Here is a 22,280-nt window from a genome sequence, read left to right as displayed (position 1 = left end):
TCTGACCCGCCACGGCAGCTGCCGTGTGAACATTAAGGCCATGATCATGGATCGGTTTTGACAAATCAGACGCTCCCTTGTTAGTAATGGTGCGTCGCTTCTCTTTTCTAGAATAACACCGTTTACTTCTTGTATTGCAGAGTGGAGTCTGAATTCCGATAGCTGTCATGGATGACTTTACCTCTATAAGCCTGCTGTCACTGGCCATGCTGGTGGGCTGTTATGTGTCCGGAATAATCCCATTAGCGGTTAATTTCTCAGAGGTACGGATTACGCATTTCTGCAAATGTAATGTGCACCACAATGCTAACTTTGTATGTAATTTAAACACAATGCAAAGAATAATTTGTGTAACGTGAATATATTTAAAGGGATATTCCCAGCTCAGACTTTTATGGAATATATACACCCATTTCTTGTACCTGCACCTCCCTGGAGGATGAGGGTCCCCCTACCCTGCTTGCTGCGGCAGCCACCACATCCAGGCGGAGAATGAATGGAGCTGGCTGCAGGGTGTTTCCATTGGCTCAATTAACATTGAATGGAACAGCAGGGCACATGCGGGACCGCCGCTCCATTCAGAATACTCCTCGCTGCAATTATGCAGTGAAGAGGAACGGGTCTCGGGACCCCTGCTCTAGGGATCGGTGGGGATCCCAGTAGTAGTTTCCCCAGCGATAATACACTTATCACCTATCCTCTGGCTAGGTGATGAATGTTAATTGTGGGAAAACCCCTTTAACATAATATGAAGATCTAAGCTCTATCTCCTACGTTCTAGTAGCAGTAATTATTTAATGTCATGATGTATTACCTACGTCCTTAAGGCTGGATTCACACGAACACATTACGTCCGTAATGGACGGAACGTATTTTGGCCGCTAATCCCGGACCAAACACAATGCAGGGAGCCGGGCTCCTAGCATCATAGTTATGTATGATGCTAGGAGTCCCTGCCTCGCTGTGGAACTACTGTCCCGTACTGAAAACATAATTACAGCACGGGACAGTTGTCCTGCAGCGAGGCAGGGACTCCTAGCATCGTACATAAGTATGATGCTAGGAGCCCGGCTCCCTGCAGTGTGTTCGGTCCGGGACTTGCGGCCGAATTACGTTCCGTCCATTACGGACGTAACATGCTCGTGTGAACCCAGCCTAACAGTGAAGGGGTTTGGCCCAACTGCTCAACCCCTTCTCCAAAAAAAAGCTGCCCTGGTGATCAGCTGATTACTGCCAGTCTAATTTGCAGAGATCATGTGTAATTTTTGGTGGAAGTTGCCAGTCTATCATTTCCCCTGCAGCAACAATGCAATGGGAAACCATGTTCCGGAGATTTCCCCAGTGTATACATTGAATGTGCACCTCAAACATGGTGTGAGCGTGGCTTTATAGCACCGTACTGTCTTGTCTGTCATATTGAGAGCTCTAGTGACATTCACTATGATTCTTAGGTGGGGAAAGATTTGGTTCACCTTGCACATCTGTGGGTGACTGGACAGCACTTCTTTCTTAAGTTAGGGAATATTTACATGTAGCGTTTGAGGTGCAGTTAACCCGTTAGTGACCGCCAATACGCCTTTTCACGGCGGCCACTAACGGGCTTTATTCTGATGCATATGCCTTTTTCGGCGTTGCATCAGGATAAAGTAAACAGAGCAGGAGCCGTCAAATCTCCCTGCTCTCAGCTGTCAGAGGTAGCCGAGGGCTGGGAGCGTCCCTGCTCTGCCGGGTGAGATTGATATAAGTATTGATCTCACCCGTTTAACCCTTCAGATGCGGTGCACAATAGCGTGCACTGCATCTGAGTGGTTTTGGAGAGAGGGAGGGAGCCCCCCCTCATCCCACTGACACCTGGCGATAAGATCACCGAGTGTCTGTGTCTCCGATGACAGCCGGGGGCCTAATAAAGGCCCCCAGGTCTGCCCGGAGCGAATGCCTGCTAGGTCATGCCGGAGTATTGCAGTGTATTATAATAGCAATTGGAGAATCACATATTAAAGTCCCCTAGTGGGACTAGTAAAAAAGTAAAAAAAAGTTTAATAAAGTTAATAAAAAAAAAAATGTGGAAAAAATGAACCCAGCTTTTCCCCTTACAAAATGCTTTACTATTAAAAAAACAAAATAAAGTAAAAAAGTTACACATGTTTGGTATCGCCGCGTCCGTAATGACCCCGACTATAAATCTATGACATTATTTAACCTGCACGGTGAACGCCGTAAAAAATTTAATAAAAACGATGGAAAAATTACTGTTTTCTGTGAATCCTGACTTTAAAAAAAATGTGATAAAAAAGTGATCAAAAAGTCGCATCTACTCCAAAATGGTACCAATAAAAACTACAAGTCGTCCCGCAAAAAAAAAGCCCTCATACGACCGCATCGGCAAAAAAATAAAAACATTACGGCTCTTCAAATATGGAGACACAAAAACAAATAATTTTGAAAAAAAAGCGTTTTTACTGTGTAAAAGTAGTAAAACATACAAAAACTATACAAATTTGGTATCGTTGCAATCGTAACAACCCGCGAATAAAGTTATTGTGTTATTTATATTATATCACACGGTAAACTGCATAGATTTAATACGCGAAAAAGAGTGGCGAAATTTCAGGTTTTTTTCTATTCCCCCCCCAAAAAAAAAGTTAATAAAAGTTAATCAATAAATAATATGTCCCCCAAAATGGTGCTATTAAAAAATACAACTTGTCCCGCAAAAAACAAGACCTTATACAGCTATGGCGACGCAAAAATAAAAAGGTTATAGCTCTTGGAATGCGACGATGGAAAAACGTAAAAAATGGCTTGGTCACTAAGGGTCACTAAGGGGTTAAAAACCGTATCTGAAAGAAATGCACACGCATTTGCCACGTTTTTGCGATGCACTAATTGCCACATTGCTTAATCGTTTTTAACCGCACCTCAACTGCTATATGTGAATATGCCCTTATGTTGCTGTTAGAAAGCTGTACTGTAGACCGGTAGAGGTAAGGTTCGATTATTTAGAGGGAGGAATTTGGGATTGCACTATTTAGAGTTTTAAGTATTTATACGGCAACAATAATGATCTGATTGTGTTTGTTCCCATAGCCGTAGTCTGGATCTCCTCTCCATATGGGTTTCAGTGGGTAGCCTGCTTGTTTCTCTCGGCAGTAAAAATATTTTGACCAAGCAGGAAAAACAAGTTTTTCCAAGCCGAACAGGCGCAGCAGTTATTTCACGTGTATTGCCAGAGACATGAGATTTTTGTTGGTGGTTCCCACTTAAACAGGCTCTGTCACCAGATTATAAGTGCCCTATCTCCTACATGATGTGATCGGCGCTGTAATGTAGATAACAGCAAGTTATGAGCAATTTTAGATTTATGCTAATTAGTTTCTTAACCCTTTCAGGATCGAGCTCATTTTGGCCTTCAGAACCAGCCCCATTTTTTTAAATCTGACGTATTAATTTATGTGTTAATAACTATGTAATGCTTTTGCCTATCCAAGTGATTCTGAGATTGTTTTCTCGTGACATATTGTACTTTAGGTTAGTGGAAAAATTTGGTCAATAAATTCATTGCTTATTTGTGAAAAACACAAATTTAGAGAGAGTTTTCAAAAATTATGATTTTTCGAATTTTAAATGTATCTGCTTGTATAAAACAGATAGTAATACCACACAAAATAGTTACTGTTTCACATATTCCGCATGTCTACTTTATATTTCCATAGTTTTTTGAAAATTATTTTATTTTTCTAGGACGTTACAAGGCTTAGAACTTTAGCAGCAATTTCTCACATTTTCAAGAAAATTTCAAAAGGCTATTTTTACAGGGACCAGTTCAGAAGTGGCTTTGAGGGCCTTATGTACTAGATAGACCCCATAAATCACCCCATATTAAAAACGGCACCCCTCAAAGTATTTAAAACAGCATTCAGAAAGTTTCTTAATCCTTTAGGCGCTTCACAGGAATTAAAGCAAAGTAGAGGGGAAATCGACAAATGTTATTTTTTTTTGCTGAAATGTATTTGTAATAAATTTTTTCCTGTAACACAGAAGGTTTTACCAGAGAAATGGTTTTGGAAACTACACACCTCAAGGAATTTATCTAGGGGTATAGTTAGCATCTTGACCCCACAGGTCTTTTGCTATATTTATTGGAGTTTGTCTGTGAAAGTGAAAAACGACTTTTTCGGAAAAAATATAAAAAAAAATATTTGCAAGGAATAAAGAATAAAAAAGCACCCCAAAACTTGTAAAGCTACTTCTCCCGATTGCGGCAATACCCCATATGTGGTAGTAAACGGCTGTTTGGACCCATGGCAGAGAAGGAGCGCCATTTGGATTTTGAAGCGCAGATTTTGCTGGATTGGTTTTCGGTGCCATGTCGCGTTTGCAACGCCCTGGAGGGAGAAAGACCGTGGAAACCCCCCAAAAGTGACCCCATTTTGAAAACTAAAACCCTCAAGTAATTTTTCTAGGGGTATAGTTAGCATTTTGACCCCACAGTTTTTTTGCTGAATTTAGTGGAATTAGGCCGTGAAAATTAAAATCTACTTTTTCCTGAAAAAAAAACATAGAAATTTTTACAATGAATAAAGTAGAAAAATCACCCCAAAGTTTGTAAAGCAATTTGTCCTGATTACAGCAATACGCCATATGTGGTAATAAACTGCTGTTTGGACACACGGCAGGACTCAGAAGGGAAGGAACAATATTTGGCTTTTGTAGCTCAAATTTAGCTGGAATGGTTTTCGGGTGTCATGTCGCATTTGCAAAGCCCCTGAGGGACCAAAACAGTGGAAACCTCCCAAAAATCCCTTTAGGGGACTGGAACGAGCGATCATTAGGTCGCTGGTACAATACACTGCAATACATTAGTATAATATAATTTTACAGGCTCCTGTAACAGCGCGATTGCTGTTCCTGTCCGTTAGTCCCGGGTGTCAGCTGTAATACACAGCGGACACCTTCAGAATATGGAGCGGGCGCAGCGCATGAGCCCGCTCCATATATAACCCCCCGCACCACGACATGCTATTAAGTCGTGGTGCGCAAAGGCGTTAATGCGCAGCGGATGGTGCAAGTGAAAATTAAAATTTTCCACTGATATACCATTTTAGTGCACAATATGTTGTGCCCAGTTTGTGCCACTGAAGACAAATACCTCATACAATGTTGAGCGGGTTCTCCCGGATATAAAATATATATGTGGACGTAAGCTGGTGTTTGGGCACGCTGTGGGGCTCAGAAGAGAGGGAGGGAACGCCATTTGGCTTTTGGAGCAGAGATTTTGCTTGGTAACTGTTCTGTTTGGGGTTTTGCTGGTATTTCAGTTTATAATGTGGGGTTATATGTAATCTGTGCAGGGTACATCAGGACATAAGAGGGTATAATAATTAGGTAAATAAATAATCCACAGATATGTGGCCGATGTCGCACTCCTAAATGGCGCCCGATCTTATCCACTTTTGGACACTGCGCAATTTCTGTCGCTATATTCTTAGAGCCAGAACCTTTTTTATTTTTTCTCCACCAGAGCCGTGCAAGAGCTTATTTGTTGCGGAACAATTTGTAGTTTTCATTGGTACCATTTTATGGTACATGTGATTGTTATTTTTACTTTTTTTATCACTTTTTATTAGATTTTTTTGGCAAGCAAAGTGACAAAAAAACATAAATTCTGACAATGTATTTTGTCTTTTTTTTTTTTACAGTGTTCACCGTGCGCTATAAATGACATTTTACTTAATTCTGAGAGCCATAACTTTTTTATTTTTCAGTAAAAAAAGCTGTGTAGGGGCTTATTTTTTGCAGGACAGGTTGTAGTTTTTACTGGTACTATTTTGGGCTACATGCGACTTTTTGATCATTTTTTTTATTCTATATTTTGGGAGGGTTGATGACCAAAAAATAGTGATTCTGACATTGTTCTTTTATTTTTTTTTCAGTGTTCACCGTGGGGGAAAAATAATTTTATAGTTTGGGTCGTTACAAACACGGTGATACCAAATATGTGTACTTTTTTTTTAACCTTTTCATTTTTTTCCTATAATAAAAGTCGTCTTATAGGAAAAAAAGCATTTTTTGTTTTCGTAACTTTTATAAAACATTTTTATAACTTTTTATTTTTTACTTGTTTTACTTGAAGACTGGCAGCACTGATCGCTGCTATAATACATTACACTACCTAGGTAGTGTAACGTATTATAAACGGTCAGTGTGACGCTGAGAGTCACACTGACAGGAAGCTTATGAGGACCGGCCTCCGACTGGTTCTCAGGCTGCCGTGCATGGCAGACCCGGGGGCTGTTGTATGGCCTCCGGTTTTGCCTTATAACCGACTGCAGCACCCGCAATCGGTTTCCAGTTCGTTGCTGCAGCAAACTTTCCCTGTGATCACATGACCGGGACCTGAACCAATTAGGTCCCGATCATGTCTCCAGGACAAGAGGCAGGGGATAACAGCGCGATCTGGGTGTCAGCGCTACTCTGAGACACCCAGATCGCGCTTTTAACACCCACCGTGAATTCACGTTGGTGCTGCACAGAGCCCAACAAGCGCCGATGTGAATTTACTGTGGGCGGTCGGGAAGAGGTTAATAGACAACTGGGCATGTTTTTTACTTTTTACCAACTGGGCGTTGTACAGAGGAGTGTATGACTGTGACCAATCAGTGGCCAATCGGCATCATACACTTCTCATTGTTCCAGCTCATTGTGACAGTGTGATTGTGCAGTGAAAGAAGCCGGGCTGGAACAATGAGAAGTGTATGAGGCTGATTAGTCACTGATTGGTCAGCCTCATACACTCCTCTGTACAACGCCCAGTTGGTAAAAAGTAAAAACACGCCCAGTTGTCTAAGAAACTAATTAGCATAAATCTAAACTCGCTCATAACTTGCTCAAAAATGATCGTTTTTTCAAAATAAAAACCACTGTTCTCTACATTACAGCGCCAATCAGATTATGTAGGAGATGGCGCACTTATAATCTGGTGACAGAGTCTCTTTAAGTTAGTTTGATCCAATGACCATCTCGTCTAATGGGACAACAAGACTGTCCCCTGATGTCTCTTGTTGGCGTAAACGCTAATTGGACAGGATGGATTTTAGCCTGTTCAGCCCCACTGTTTTCCATAAGATAAGGAATTCTCACCCCTCCCTGATAGAAATCAAATGTTTGTTTGGCTAGTATTTGTTCTGCCATATACATCCTTGTAAAGCTGCAGTAGTCCTTGTAAGGCTATGTTCACACGGAGTATTTTGGGGGAGGAATATCTGCCTCAAAGCTCCAAACGGAATTTTGAGGCAGATATTCCTCCCCCAAAATACTCCGTGTGAATAGCAATGATCGCGCCGTTTTTCGCCCGCGGCCATTGAGCGCCGCGGGCAGAAAACACGCTTTCTCCTGCCTCCCATTGAAGTCAATGGGAGGTCGGAGGCGGAAGCGCCCGAAGATAGGGCATGTCGCTTCTTTTTCCCGCGAGGCAGTTTTACTGCTCGCGGGAAAAAGACGCCGACGCCTCCCATTGAAATCAATGGGAGGCGTTCTCGGGGAGTTTCTGCCGAGTTTTGCGACGCGGTTTCCGCGTCAATAAACTCGGCAAAAGACCCCGTGTGAACATAGCCTTATTGTGGCAAATCAACTAGTCCTGTGTTGTCAGGCAACATAGCATAGAACATAACTGAGTCATGAGCTGCCATTGTATTTTCTTACCTGCATATTTCTCTATAGCAATCTTGTGGGTTAATAAGCTGGAGCACCTTACACAAAATCACTTATGGTTGTATAGAGACGTGATCGTGAAACAAGTACAAATCCGAATGTTAGGTGTCGGCATTCCCTCAACAAATAGAACGTGCTGACCTACATCAGAACCATTTAATATTCTGGTCCTGGGCAGTCTGTATTATTCTTTTTGTCTAATTTAGATTAAAGAATATTTCTCCTAAAATAAAAAAAAATAAACTGAATATAAGACCGTAACGTTCACATAATGTTGAAATTCTAGTAATGTGGAAAGTCTTGTTTCCTTTTGGACTTCTCTCATGTCATTTTAATTTTTAGGAACGTTTGAAGCTGGTGACAGTACTCGGTGCTGGTCTCCTTTGTGGAACTGCTCTAGCGGTCATTGTACCAGAAGGTGTCCATGCTCTCTATGAAGAAGTGCTAGAAGGTTAGTGTATATTTGTTTCATGATCCGTATTGAAGGGATTGTCCAGTCGTAAGAAAGTGATGGCCTATCCTCAGGATAGGCCAGCAATACCTGATCGGTGGTGGTCCAACTCCCGGCATCCCCACCTATCAGCTGTTTTGAAGGGACTGCATCGCTCACACGAGTGCTACTTCCCCCTCTTTCTGCTCATACTGTGAATCGCGATACACTTGCAGCGGTGGTTCACGGTATTACAGCCTTCTACCATTCAAGTGAGCGGGAGATGGCTGTAATACTGTGAACCGCCGCTCAAGCCCTTCAAAACAGCTTATCGACGGGTGTTGGGAGTCGAAACCCCACTGATCAGGTATTGATGGCCTATCCTGAGGGTAGGCCAAAAATTTCTTATGACTGGACATTTCTTTTAAGGTTATATTGTGTGTTTGAGGCACAAAGGAGCCGCTGTCAGCCGAGCCGTCAGTCCAGCTGTCTGACGGATTTGGCTGACAGCAGCGTTATCCTGTGCTTTTATGTATAGAAGCTGCAGCGCTAAAATGAAATACCATTTTTAGTAAAGTAAATGTATATAAGTTACATTTTAAAATGTACTAAACACATAAATTAAATTAAAAAAGTATTTACATAGCTTTTAGGTAGAAATGGACACCGGAATGAAGTTATGATTAGGCTTTGTTCACATCTACGTTGGGACTCCATTCAAGGGTTCCGTCGGACCTTTCCGTCAGGGGAACCCATGAACGGAATCCAAACTGGAACAAATGGAAGCCGTAGGTTTTCGTTTGCATCACCATTGATTTCAAATGGTGCAAATGGTTTTCGTTTGTCACCATTGTTTAAGGGTTCAGTCGTTTTGAAATCAATGGCGATTCAAACGGAAACCTACGGATTCCGTTTGTGGGTTCCCCTGATGGAAAGCTCAGACGGAACCCATGAACAGAGTCCCAACGCAGATGTGAACGTAGCCTTAGACAGACACATCTACCTTATACATCACACCCGAACGAGTCCAATCCTGAAGCTTTGCTTTGCAAGATGTGTCTAAATAGGGTTCATGCATTGTGATAGTTTCCGGCAAGACTCAGGAAATGTTTTTTGCTGCCGGCATATTTTCCACTGATGTCTATGGCACTAAAATATCAAACTGGCTCCTGTAGTGGACTTGCTTAACGGGTTCAGGACCAGACACCGTTTAGCACTCGTTAGTTAAACGGCTATAGCTTTTTTAATTGTTGGGCTAGCGACGGTATTTTTCCGATGTTTTTTCCACAGACCATGCAGGTTTCTTTTTTTTAATCATTTTTATACACACCTTTTTTGCTATTTTAGAATTTTTAGGCTTAATGTTTGAAAATAATAGTAAAAAAATAAGCTTTTTTAGTTTTTTTTTTTTCTGGTAATAACATCGTTTTACCCTAAAATTTGTGATCGTCCTTGTCTACTGTAAATTTTAATATATTACGTGTCCATATTAGGGTAATTGGGTCAGAGCTAGTGTTACGACAATGACTGGTGGGGGGAATTTTTTTTGGGGGTGGGTATTTTGTGTATTCTAAAAAATTTTTTTGCACTTTATTTTACTTTTATTTTTTTATTACTATGGTTTGTCCCTCAAAGGTCAGAAAATGTTATTTTACTTTTACACCATGTTTTTCCACAACTGCACAGCAGCCCCAGTTACAGGGGAAATTAGTCCTCTTATAGTGACTATTGTCACTAATAGGGCTGTGCTGGGTCTAGTAAGAAACAGCAGCAGTCTGCCACTAATGGCACCTGGCGATCATGTGATCACATGATCACCGGGACCAATAGAGGCAGCGGCGCTGCCGCTGCCTCTATTTATATACACAGCACTCATTGAGCGCTGTGTAGAAGAGATCAGAGAAGATAGAAGCAGCGAAAGCTGCTTCTATCTTCTCCTCAGGGACCCGGCAGTCACCGACTGCCGGAGACCCGACATTCAGCTGCCCGATCGCTCGGGCAGTAAGCTAAAACCCGCGCAGTAAATAGTCTATGGCATGAGTTTTAAGGACCCTAACCGCTGGCCGTAAATACACGGCCAGCGGTTGGGAACCGGTTAAACTCTAGTTTTAGTTCTGGGAAAAACACAAAGTGACAGTAGATTTAAATTATAAAACTTATTTCAAACGCATATCATCTGGAGCACAGCGGATTTACCTCCGTATTACAGGACACCGTTTCTACTTTCATTTCAGCAGTGAAGTCAAAATCTTGTAATGCACAATTAACTGGTTTGATGGTCCATTGAATGCTGTGAGAGAATCGATTCACCTATTTTTCTCATAGATTTGCTTAAAGGTAGTCTGTCAAAGTAAATCTGCCCGTGTAAATTCGCCTTTAGACAGTATTAGTAAATCTGCACCAGTGTGCAAATAAACAATGTTGCCTGTGATAAGGGAGAAGTTCATGGATGGAGGGGAGGCTGTAGATGCCTTCATCCTCTTCGCTCCCTACTGCTGACTCTTTCGGGTGTGCGCATCTTGTGCTGCTTGGAACATCACGGCCTCATAATCGTCATCCATTGATGACCTCTTCCCAGACCTATACATTTTCTATGTAGTGTTTTGTGCTGCAAACAGCTACGGTACATGCACATTACAACATCACACGTGTACAGTAACACAGTATATAGATAATATACATGTATAATGGTTTGTACAGAATAAGGGAATATTCTCAAGTGATGATGGTCATAAGAGAACATTTTTCATAGCTATTATGTCCCTGCACAACCCCACATTTCTGGATTGATAATGTATGTTTAACTTAATAATAATGGATCAGCTAGTAGTTCCATTAAACTCCTAGGGTATATTTACACAAACCGGCGGGACCACACCACTACCACGTTGATTCATGAACTCATGTTGCTCTGAAATTTACCTTTTTCTAAATTTTTCCTAAATTCAGTTCTACAACGAGATATGTTAATGGTAATCAGTAAATTTGTTCTATTTTTCAGCAAAACACCATGAACTGGAAAGTCCAAAAGTAAAGGAAGCAGAGACTGGACCAGAGGTCTCATCCGTTCATGAGCATGATCATTCTAGACTACATTCTTACATTGGGGTCTCCCTCGTACTTGGTTTTGTCTTCATGTTGCTGGTGGATCAGATTGGTAGTTCTCACGTGCACTCTACGGATGGTGAGTGGCGCGATGATGGGTATCGATGCGGCTCTTCTGTTTCTGTGCATTTGACTGATTTTACGTTCTTCCTTAGACCCAGAGGCGGCAAGAGCAGCCAGCTCTAAGATCACCACCACCCTGGGTCTTGTAGTGCACGCTGCAGGTGAGGAGATTTTTAATGTAACGTGATTTAGAAAGATAAGTGATAAAATAGATACTTTGTTGTGCAGGTGTAATAACTTATGTTTTTTCATTCATAGCTGATGGAGTTGCTTTAGGGGCTGCGGCATCCACATCACAGACCAGTGTGCAACTTATTGTATTTGTGGCCATCATGCTGCATAAGGTAACATTTTCCACCCCCAATAGTCATTCTCCTCATTTAGCTTGACTACTTACATGAAGAAATTAGAAATTGTAGTATAGTCTGCTGTACCTGGATTCAGCAGCCCGTGGCGTTACAGCCGTTTCTTTCTTCTTTTTTTTTTTTTACTGCAACACAGCACTACCGTTCCAGCAGACCTGGCTGCCATTGTAGCTCTCGCTTAGCGTTGTCAACCAGCTTCCCCAGGCTCTTTTTAATGAGAAATCTGAATTATAGTTCAGTAATAGAAATCCCAATTCTGTATTGCTGGATATATAGGTAACTTACTCTTGGAAATCTGGATGACAGCCTCTGAAAGATGCAAAGCGAGGTAGTTTGTTTCACTTTTTTAGAGACCTATGTGGCTAAAGTTGTTTAACCACGTTTAACGAGCGCCGATCGACAATATAGCTTATTGATTGGCGCTCGTTTTCTACATTCAAACAGAGCAATGATCGTTAAGTAAGGGGACGAACGACCGTTACTACAGTCGTTTGTCCCTATTCATTTGCATCATGCCATCACCACAGTTCCTTGTTCCCACCGCAAGATGTGCTGCTGACTAGTGACCGCATAAAAGGTGCCATCCGCTGACGATCGGCTGATCTTTGACCTCTTTAAACAGGGCAACGATGGTGAACCAGTGTTTGTAAGACCGCTTGTTCACCTGATAATTGGCCCCTATAAAAAGACTTTAAGAAACAGCATGAAGACATTTCCTAGTGATTTATTTTATTTTAATTTTTTATTTTTTTAAGGAAAATTAGTTTAGAATATAATACTGGTAAGGTGTAGCAATTTTATTATGTTTTCCCAAAAATCAAATCTTCAGTTTTGACACCTTCATGCATCATTATCTCCTACATTCTTTAAGGGCTGCTGATTGCCCTTGCCGGACTGTGTCCGTTACGGATCTAAGGCCCTATGCCTTGTCACCTGGTCGCAGAATCCGCCTACCACCCGTATTTTTAAATGACGCTTCCCTCTTGTGTTCTCTCTATTTGCTTTCCCTTCCTGTAAATCAGAGTGCACTCATTGTGCATTCTGCTGGTCTTGGCCCAATCTGTTCTATCAATAACAAAGGAAATGTGTTATTATCAGGTGCTGAGATGCCAAAAAAATGAATAAAGGCATTATAGTTGAATTTTGTATTGTAACTTTAGCTATAATGACCTCCACCACACCACAGAACAGAAAAATGTCAATATCCCTAGGCATAATACATACATATTGGTCAATTAATGTATTGTTATGGCTTTTTTTTTTTTATAGGCTCCAGCTGCGTTTGGCTTGGTTTCTTTCCTTATGCATGCAGGATTGGAGCGTAACCGCATCAGAAAGCATTTGCTTGTATTTGCGCTGGCAGCCCCTGTACTTTCAATGTTGACATACTTGGGATTAAGTCAGGTAAGCCAACTAGGAAATACGTTTATGAATTGTTGCCTGTTATTATACATAGGTCAGCGACCAATTTCAGATTCACAGTCTCCATTTTTATATGCACATATTGTAATATACTTCTTAAATATATAAAATATTATATCCAGTGTATAATTGGACTACATTACTCCATTATTATTTTTTTTTCATGAATAAAAATGACTTCACAAATCCCCAAATATATGACCGTGTAAGGTCTGACTCCAAAAAGCACATACGATAATGTCTATTTGTGTTTTCTTCACAGAGCAGTAAAGAGGCTCTCTCAGAAGTTAATGCCACGGGAGTTGCAATGCTCTTTTCTGCCGGGACATTCCTCTATGTAGCCACAGTCCATGTACTTCCAGAAGTTGGTGGTATGGGACACAGCCACAAGCCAGAGTCGGGCGCTGCTAACGGACTGAGCCGCACAGAAGTACTTGCCTTAGTTGTGGGATGTTTAATACCGCTGGTCTTATCTATAGGACATCAACATTGAAGTCCACGTCTGTGTGTTCTTAAACTAATACACTGGACAAATGCAAGGACGATCTAAGACCGATGTCTGTTAAAATGAATTCTTGTGTAGTTGGAAATGACTTTTAATTGAATTGGAATATCCTGCTGGGGTGATTTTTATTTTTTATTTTTTTGTCTTACAGTTCAGTGACAGACAGATGTTTACCATGTATATACATGTGGTGGTTTCATTTCTTTTTTTTATGATCTGTTAATATTTGTGCATTTAGGAACATTTAGACTGATGACATCAAGGAAATGGATGAATTACAGATTCTCTTTTTTTATTCCCTTACATTTTACTCTCCGCTGCACAACGTGCTTTTTTTTGTCTCATTTGAGGATTTCTGATCACAGAATTATTTTCTTGACGGGGGAACTATGAGCTTTATTCAGAAGCTGCCTGTGGCATGGTCAATGCCATTTGCTAGGGCTTCCTATATGCTATGTTCTGCTGTAATCTAGATGTTTGAAGAATATCTGCAAAGATCCAAAGTACCTGCAGCACATCTCCACTTCTACTCTTAAAAGATGTATTCATATCAACTCATCGTATTTTACTTCTCCCACCTGTTTGACAAATCAGTTTTGCTTTTTTTATGCAACGAATACAGGCAGGTATGGATGATCCAGCGGTGGGGACCGTGTCAAATGTCTTATTTTTTTTTTGAAATTGCATTCCCCTTTAAACAATAATGCTGGAACACCTGGTCTTAGAACTGTTACTGTTCCGCTTGTCAGTAGGGCGCGTCTCTGCAGTCTGACATTGTCAGTACTTGATTGGACAGTGTCGGTGTATAGAGACACGCCCCATTGACAAGGGGAACGGTAACACCCAGTTAATACATTTCCAGGTATAATAACAGGAAAGGCACAACGCAGAAAATAAAATTATGCTCCACAATTGTTATTTTTATAAGGAATGCAAGTATTTACTGAAACAGACATGTCCGTAGAGCCGACATGTTCTGTTGAGACTTAAATAATTGTTTCATGTAATATTGTTAATCGATTGACAATGCATAAGTGCAATCACACATTGTGTTATTCCCTGGGCTATACTATTACAGTGACACACAGATTCATTTATTACAAAAAAACGCCCAAAATGCCCTTGACAGCAGGGTTTTACATGAAGTATTTCTGTTCATGGCTTTTCAGTGTTTATGGGTCAGTATTCAGTATCAATTTGCATATATATATATATATATATATATATATATATATATATATATATATATATATATATATATACACACACACTATTGCAGTTGTGAGCTCCTCATGCTTGTTATGTAATGGTTGCTGTAAATGATGTTTCCAATGTGTTGTTCTGTCTGACTTCCTCTCCAAACTTTCTCCATGTTTTTTGGTTTTTTTTTTGCCTTGAAACTACTAGACGTGGGGTTATGGATTTCTTGTCCAAGGAATAGATACTGCATATGTTGTCTGTTGGCATGGATAAAGCATTTGATTTTATAGCATTACAGCCAGTAATAGGCAGCATTACTACAGGTTTCCATCTTGTCTGCTGTGTGCATAGAGAATGAATGAGCTGGCTATACTAAAGCATACACAAGTGCAGGCCACTGAACCGGTTTTCTAAAGTCTACTTTTTATTATTGGTCGTATCGGTTTGTGTTTTCTGGCTCAGTGATTTCAACCTACTACGTGTGTCGGCCATCTATTGACTCTTGTGTCTATTAATCCATTCATAAAGGTCCCAGGTACAATCTTTTTGCTTCTTCCTATTACGTTTAACATGACCTGTTGTTTTTTAATATAGCTATGTAATACAATTCAGAAGTAGCAGCTGTTATGTGTGGTATCTTGGTCTATCTGCATCAATATGTTTCACCTCGTCTGAAGCAGAATTCGGCTGAACTTTGGAACACGAGAAGATTGTGAAACCCCTTAAAAAAAAATCTTTGAATTCTTTCTGCCTGCGTTTTATCATCACTCTGGATTCTATTACCTTACTAATGTGCAATACCGACTGGCTGTATCCAGTGCTTCTCACTCGAGCCCTGAGGAAGGATGTGAACTCTTGTTGTGAGCTGTACTCTAGAAGGACAAACGTGCCATGAAAGCCTGAAAATCTCCTTTGGTTTGGAGCCCATGGCTATTTCGGGCCAGAAACAAATATTTTTTTTTATGTACATGAAATCATTCCGACATTAACCGCCTTATTTTCTTTTTTCCAATTTAATTGTGAATAGTAAATTGATTTTTAACTATACATTTTATGTATAATGTTTTACTTTTATTAAATGTTTAAATCATCGAAATTAACAAATGTGTTTTGTTTTTTTTGTGTTTTTTTTCCCCTCCCTTTTAATGGTGGATTTATCTTTTGAACACTATTTTCGATTATAAAATATATACTGTGATTTAAAGTTGAGGCTTTTTGTTACTTGTACGGATCCAGTTCTACCATGTAGCAATTTTTTCCATCTAATACTAAAGAGAGAGGATTTTTGGATGTTCTTGTAGAGGTAAAAAAATTATATATATTTTCTGATCTCTATTACAAACCCACAGATTGCAATAGTTCTTTGAAATTTGACAGCTGTCATTCCCCTGGTCTGATTAGATCATTACCACTTTCACAGTTCATGTGGATACAAAGAATAGTCTCTGATGATGAGATTTGCTAGAAAAGACAAGATGTCTCCATAAGTTTGTGTCTCGTGGTTTCTGCAAAGATTATCCTCATTGGCATAGATGCAAAGTGGAAGGAATATTGGGTACGGACTTACCTGCGCATAATGCAGCAAGTGCAAATTGGATGACCTAGTCAAAATTGGTTGTTTCACCTTCTTAAAATGGCACACCGTGCGATAACTTGCAGAAACCCATCCCCGAACTGGGCCAGAAATGAAAATTAAAGGATGCTTTTATTGCGGTTTGTGGTACGTCGGAGAAACCAACCAAGACACACAGGGTAGGATTTCACATCAGAAGTCGACAATTGAAACAAATATACAGATTTAGCTGCTTTAACATTTTGTCAAATTTAGCCATAAAGTAATAGAATTGAGTTTTCAGTTTATCAACTGTGCAAAAAAAACTGGAAAGCAATAGGGAAGTTCTCCTCAAACTACGCCTCTGGCTTGCATAGAGAGAAGAAAGATAATTATGTGTGTGTGTGAGTGTGTGTATATATATATATATATCTAGCAACACTGGTCACAGCAAGTGGGTGCAGATCCTAGGGATTTGACCATCATCCCCAAACTGACAAAAAATACAAAACAGGCAGCGCTCCCTCTAGAAAGGCTCTAGTGTGTGGAGCCGAAACAATGCACATAAGCTAGTAAAGCTCTAATTTTCGATCTATATGCCTGGGAGTGCTGCCTATTTTGTAATATATATATATATATATATATATATATATATATATATATACTCCAAAAAAATGAAAAACACTCCAGTTAGTCGACATGCCAGCTATTGCCACTTGTTGCAAACTGAGGGACAGAATCCTTGAACTGAGCGACCTAGGTTTATCACTCCAGCAGATCGCTGCGTGCCTAGGCCAAGATGTCAGCACTGTTCAACATTGCGTGTCTTGGGGGCTGAGAGAACAACAGGAATGACCGCAAGAGGAAGTGGGGGTGAACCGATACACGGGCGGATCATGTGATTTGAAGCATGGTGTTTAGTGATCCATTCTGTACTGCAAGTGAAATTGGATGTGTCATCCCAAGTCTAGGGCAGCAACCAGTGTCAACACAAACCATCAGAAGGCAATTGCACGACATTGGGCTACAAGGCAAACGTCCAGCTGCAGGTGTTCCATTGACCACACGCCACCGCTCTCAAAGGCTATCGTGGTGCACAGCAAGACGACAATGGAGGTCTATCCTCTTTAGCGATGAGTCCCAATTTTGTCTTGAACACAGGTTGGTCTGGAGGCCACGTGGGCAACGCCATGAAGAGTGCTTCACAAGGGAAAGGCACACCGGTCCTACTCCTGGGATTATGGTGTGGCATAATGTATGGTAGCCGGACTCCTCTAGTCTTCATTTCGGGTACGCTAACAGTTTTGCATTACATTGATTTAGTCATGGAACAAGTGGTATAGCCATTTCTCCAAAGTGCCACAGAAGCTAGTTTTCAACAGGACAACATCAGGTCGCATGTTGCTCATGCTTCTGTGAGCAGCCTGCATGACCTAAACATGCTACCGCAGCCTGCAGCGTCTCAGGACTTGTCTCCCATCGAGCACATCTGGGATGTCATTGGTCGTCAATTGCAAAAGGAGTTGTCGGCAGCCAATCTTGATGATTTGCGTGTCCAAGTGCATTCAGCGTGGCATAACATTCCTCAGACAACCATTAATATCCTCATTGATAGCATGTTAAGGTGTGTAAGTGTGTGTATTTCTGCACGTGGCGCTCATACTAAATAAATCAAGATGTTTGAATATTTTGTTTCCAATTTTTTATCATTTGCATATCATTAACATGTCTATCAATCCTGTGATTTCCACAATTCCAAAATGTTTCCTTCTTGGTGTTGCAATTTCAATGTTGAGGTGTGTGTGTGTGTGTGTATATATATATATATATATATATATATATGTGTATATATATGTATATATATATAGAGACTAAAATTTGTTTACCGAAATGTTAATTTCCTGTAGTCCGAAGGCAGCACACCAGTGGTTTAAACTCCCTAGGATACAGCCAGAAGAGACAGGTTAATAAGCAGTAATTAAATGAATAGCAATTAGCTACAGCCCTTGTAGAATGTGCTCTGAGATGTATGGGTGTGACCTGACCTTGAAGAGAGTAACCTTCTCTAATGGTATCTCTCACCCATCTGGCAAGAGTAGCCTTGCTTTCTTCCCTTTTGATGCACCATAGAACTGCACGAACAAGGACTCAGAGTTTCTGAAAAGAGCTGTGCTTTGTAAGTATTGAAGCACAGACCTTATGACATCCAAGGTGTTCAGGGATGCTTGGTTTTCATCTTCTGGATTAGGAAGGAAAGCTGGAAGAACAGTTTCTTGATTTAGGTTGATAGATGATGCCACTTTGGGAGTAAACCCAGGAAGTGTGCGAAGTACAATACAATTTTGAAGCACACGGAGGTATGGCTCTTTACAAGATAGAGCCTGTAGTTCTCCCAATCTTCAAACTGAGGTGATGACCACTAAAAATAGGGTTTTTAAAAACATGTCTAAGACTCGCTTGAGATAGAGGCTCAAAGGGAGGACCTGTTAAAGATTGTAGTACCAAAGGGAAGTCCCAAGATGGTATGGGATAATGTAAGGTTGGCTTCAAATTCCTTACGGCTTTAAAGAAGCGTCTTATCAGAGGCTGTCTAGAGAACTTAGAGTCCAACTGGGCATTAAGAGCTGTAAAATGGACTTTGAGTGAGTTGAATCTGCGACCTTTGTCAAAACCCTCTTGAAGGAACAGCAAGATAGACGAGAGAACATCTGGAGCAATTTTTTTAGATGAACACCAGTCTTTGTAAATTCTCCAGATTCTGTTATAAACTGCGTTAGTAGCTGCCTTCCTAGAGGCAAGCAAGGTCTTAATTACTTTTTCAGAAAGACCGGAATGAATCATTACCTCCCGCTCAACCTCCAAGCTGTGAGATGGAGATTGTTGACTTGTGGATGAAACAGGCCTCTCTTGGACAGAAGATCTTGTTGCTTTTGGAAGCCTCCAGTATCTGCCTTTCGATAGACATGAAAAGAGTGTGAACAAGGCTCTGCAGGGCCAAAAGGTCATGAACAATTTGGCCTCTGCCTGTTCGTCCACAATTTTCCCCAGTACCCTGTGGATTAATGGAAATGGGGGAAATACATAAATCAGTCTGGTCCTCCAACTGATGTGGAGACCGTCTATAGCAACTGGGTGGTCCAGTCGAGATAGGGAGCAAAAGTTCTCTAACATTGTGTTGTCCCTTGTTGCCATGCCATCTAGGTCGTGCAATCCCATCTTGTCCAAGATCTTCTGGAAAATCAAGGGATTTAGGCTCCACTCGGACAGGCGAAGATGTTTGTGGCTGAGACTGTCCACTTTTACATTGTGAACTGATCAGATATTCACTGCTGTTATATTGAACAGATTGACCTCCATCCAGGTCATCAACATCTTGGATTCTCTCGCTAAGGCACAGCACCTGGTTCCTCCCTGCTTGTTTATGTAGTAAACAGAAGGTAAGTTGTTTGTCTACACCAGAACATTGCAGTTTTGAAGAAGTTGGGGGAAGTGGATGCTTACTCTTCTGATCGCCCTCAATTCCCCTATATTTGAGGAAAGTGGACTTCCTGGAGGAGACCAGATCCACTGACACCATTGATTCAACACATGAGCCTCCCATCCCCAGGAGGAGGCATCTGTTGTGAGTATTATCTGGGGTGATGAGTCAGGGACTTGCCAAGGAACAACTTGGCAGGATCTAACTATCATATCAAATCCAGCCTGGTGCTTCAGGAGATGGTCATCAGATTGTCCAAAGATGCAGATGTCTGATCCACAAAGCTAGAATGTCTGCCTGTAAGCAGCGAATGTGGGTTTATACCCGTGCAACAGTATATATGGCTGACGTGAGTAGCCCCAAAATCCTCATTGCTGTGCGTATTGATACCGTCAAAACTGATATGAGGTGACACACTCCTTGAATGATCTTTAAGCATCTCTATGGAGATAGCAGATGAATCCGAAACTGAGAGTTGATAATAAACCCCAGATATTTTATCTCCTGCAGTGGAAGAAGTCACTTTTTCTTGTTGACTGCATGAGCTTTTATATAATCTAATATAGAGTTTCCCTGGTCGGAGCTATATTAAAACAATCATCCAAGTAGGGAGTGATGGTGATACCTTGAATACGCAAGGCTGCCCTGAGAACCACCGCAATATTTGTGAAAACTCAAGGAGCAGAAGTGATGCCAAAGGGCGGCACTTGAACTTCTGTGAGAAAAAATAGGCACATGAAGGTATGCGTCGGTCAGATCTATAGATGCCATGAAGCAGGTTACTCTGAAGGACTGTCAGGACCGAACGTATGGTCCCCATTTTTAACCTTTTCTTTCTTAGAAAACGGTTCAAGATCAAGTAGATTTGCAAGGCGCCATTTGATCTCTGGTTTTGGAATCGGGAAAATTCTCGAATATACCCCTTTGGTATGTTGGTGATAAGGCACTGGTTCTAGGGCTTTCATCTGCAGAAACTCTTTCACTAGCTGCAGAAACACAGCATTCCCCGAACTGCCAAAAAAAAACGTGTTGGGGGGGATACTCTTGAAATTATAATCCGTATCCTCTATGGATAGTAAAGGACACCTAGTCGTCTAGGAAATTCAAAGGTCTGAAAAAAGGACTCACTACAATGGGAGGACTGGCGTTATTGTTCTCCAAATTTTGGGGTATACTTTTTCTTGAAAGCAGCAGCGTTGTCCTAATGCTCTCTCTACCTCCTTTGATTACATTGAAAACGTATTCTCGTTTTGGGTGAGCGTTTACGCTGGAATCTAAAAGACTTGTTGGGTTTTATACTGGGTTGTGGGAACACATGACCTTTACCCTTGGATAAGGAGACAAATGTCTTCTCCACCTGGGACCCAAACAAGCTTTCAGGCCGGAAAGGAATTTTTTTAAAAAAGAATTTTTGATTGTACATCTTTCCATAACTTTATCCACAGTGCCCTCCTGACAACTGTAGCAGACGACATCGATCTAGAAGAAAATTGAATAGCATCTAGAGAGTAGTCACACAAGATTTCTTCATTAGGGGTAACCTTTCAAGGATCTCTTCCCTAGGAACCCCTTCTTGTAAGTCGGGAGTTAAATGGCTGAGCCAAACTTGTAGTGCTCTGGCAACTGAGGCATCTACAAAGGCCGTTTTGCATGATGCTGAAGCATATGTCTTTTTTTAAAACCCCATTTAAATGGACAACAGCAGCATAGATTCCCAGCCGGTCTCCCATGCTGGTACTTGCCAGGCCTTAGGCCTTATTTACATGAGCGTGGCGCATCTCAGACGAGAAAAACGGCAGCTTTTCATGTCCGAGGTGCATCCGTGCTCTGCGAGGCGGGACGCGATTCTTGCATCCCCCATAGATGAGAGTCTATGGAGGTATGCGTGAACCGTGAAAAAATAGTCCTATTTTCTCACGGACCCTTCACACAGTGCGTTGAAACAATGGCTGTGTGAATGGCCACATTGAATTACAAAGGTCCGTGGGACGGCCGATGTTTCAACGGCTGTGACACGGACGTTTAACACGCTCGTGTAAGGCCTTAAGCTGTAGCTTCTGCAATCTGACAAGGGCAGGTACAATAAGATTTCAATGGCCATTGGCTGCTTTTCTGTCCATAGGATGAGGAAGAAGTGTAGATTCCTCAGAAAGAAATACAGATTTTGACAGTTTAGCTACAGGCAGATCAATCTTAGGAATTTCTTCCACTGAAAGGTAAATTGCGGATCCACTTTATAAAGGGATTTAGATCTTGTGCCTACATCAAAACGCTTGTCTGGCCAGAATAAGAAGTTGTGGAGAAGGTTCAGGTGTCTGACATGCAGAGCACACATCAGCGGTGCAATCATCAGCAGCGTACACATCAGAGGTGCATTAATCTGCAGCGCACACAACAGCAGTGCAATCTGCAGAGCACACAACAGCGTTGCAATCATCTGCAGAGCACAC

The 22,280-nt window shown here is 41.3% G+C and overlaps 1 protein-coding gene across 4 annotated transcripts in view; it reads left to right on the top strand.

The window, feature by feature from the left end:
* SLC39A9 (solute carrier family 39 member 9) overlaps nt 1–15,904 on the top strand; it is a 32,787-nt gene extending 16,883 nt beyond the window's left edge. For all 4 annotated transcript variants that reach the window (XM_075844686.1, XM_075844685.1, XM_075844684.1 and 1 more), the window contains exons 2-8: nt 141–263; nt 8,053–8,161; nt 11,142–11,324; nt 11,401–11,469; nt 11,567–11,652; nt 12,943–13,077; nt 13,358–15,904. In XM_075844686.1, coding sequence (XP_075700801.1) covers nt 168–263; nt 8,053–8,161; nt 11,142–11,324; nt 11,401–11,469; nt 11,567–11,652; nt 12,943–13,077; nt 13,358–13,588 — 909 coding nt within the window. In that variant the 5' untranslated portion in view covers nt 141–167 and the 3' untranslated portion in view covers nt 13,589–15,904. The remainder of the gene's footprint in view (nt 1–140; nt 264–8,052; nt 8,162–11,141; nt 11,325–11,400; nt 11,470–11,566; nt 11,653–12,942; nt 13,078–13,357) is intronic.
* Nucleotides 15,905–22,280: the final 6,376 nt, after the last annotated feature.

Source organism: Rhinoderma darwinii, chromosome 12 (assembly GCF_050947455.1).
Source record: "Rhinoderma darwinii isolate aRhiDar2 chromosome 12, aRhiDar2.hap1, whole genome shotgun sequence".
Classification (NCBI taxonomy): Eukaryota; Metazoa; Chordata; class Amphibia; order Anura; family Rhinodermatidae; genus Rhinoderma; species Rhinoderma darwinii.
Note: the sequence above shows the minus strand (reverse complement) of the source record. Positions and strands in the feature narration are given on the sequence as shown.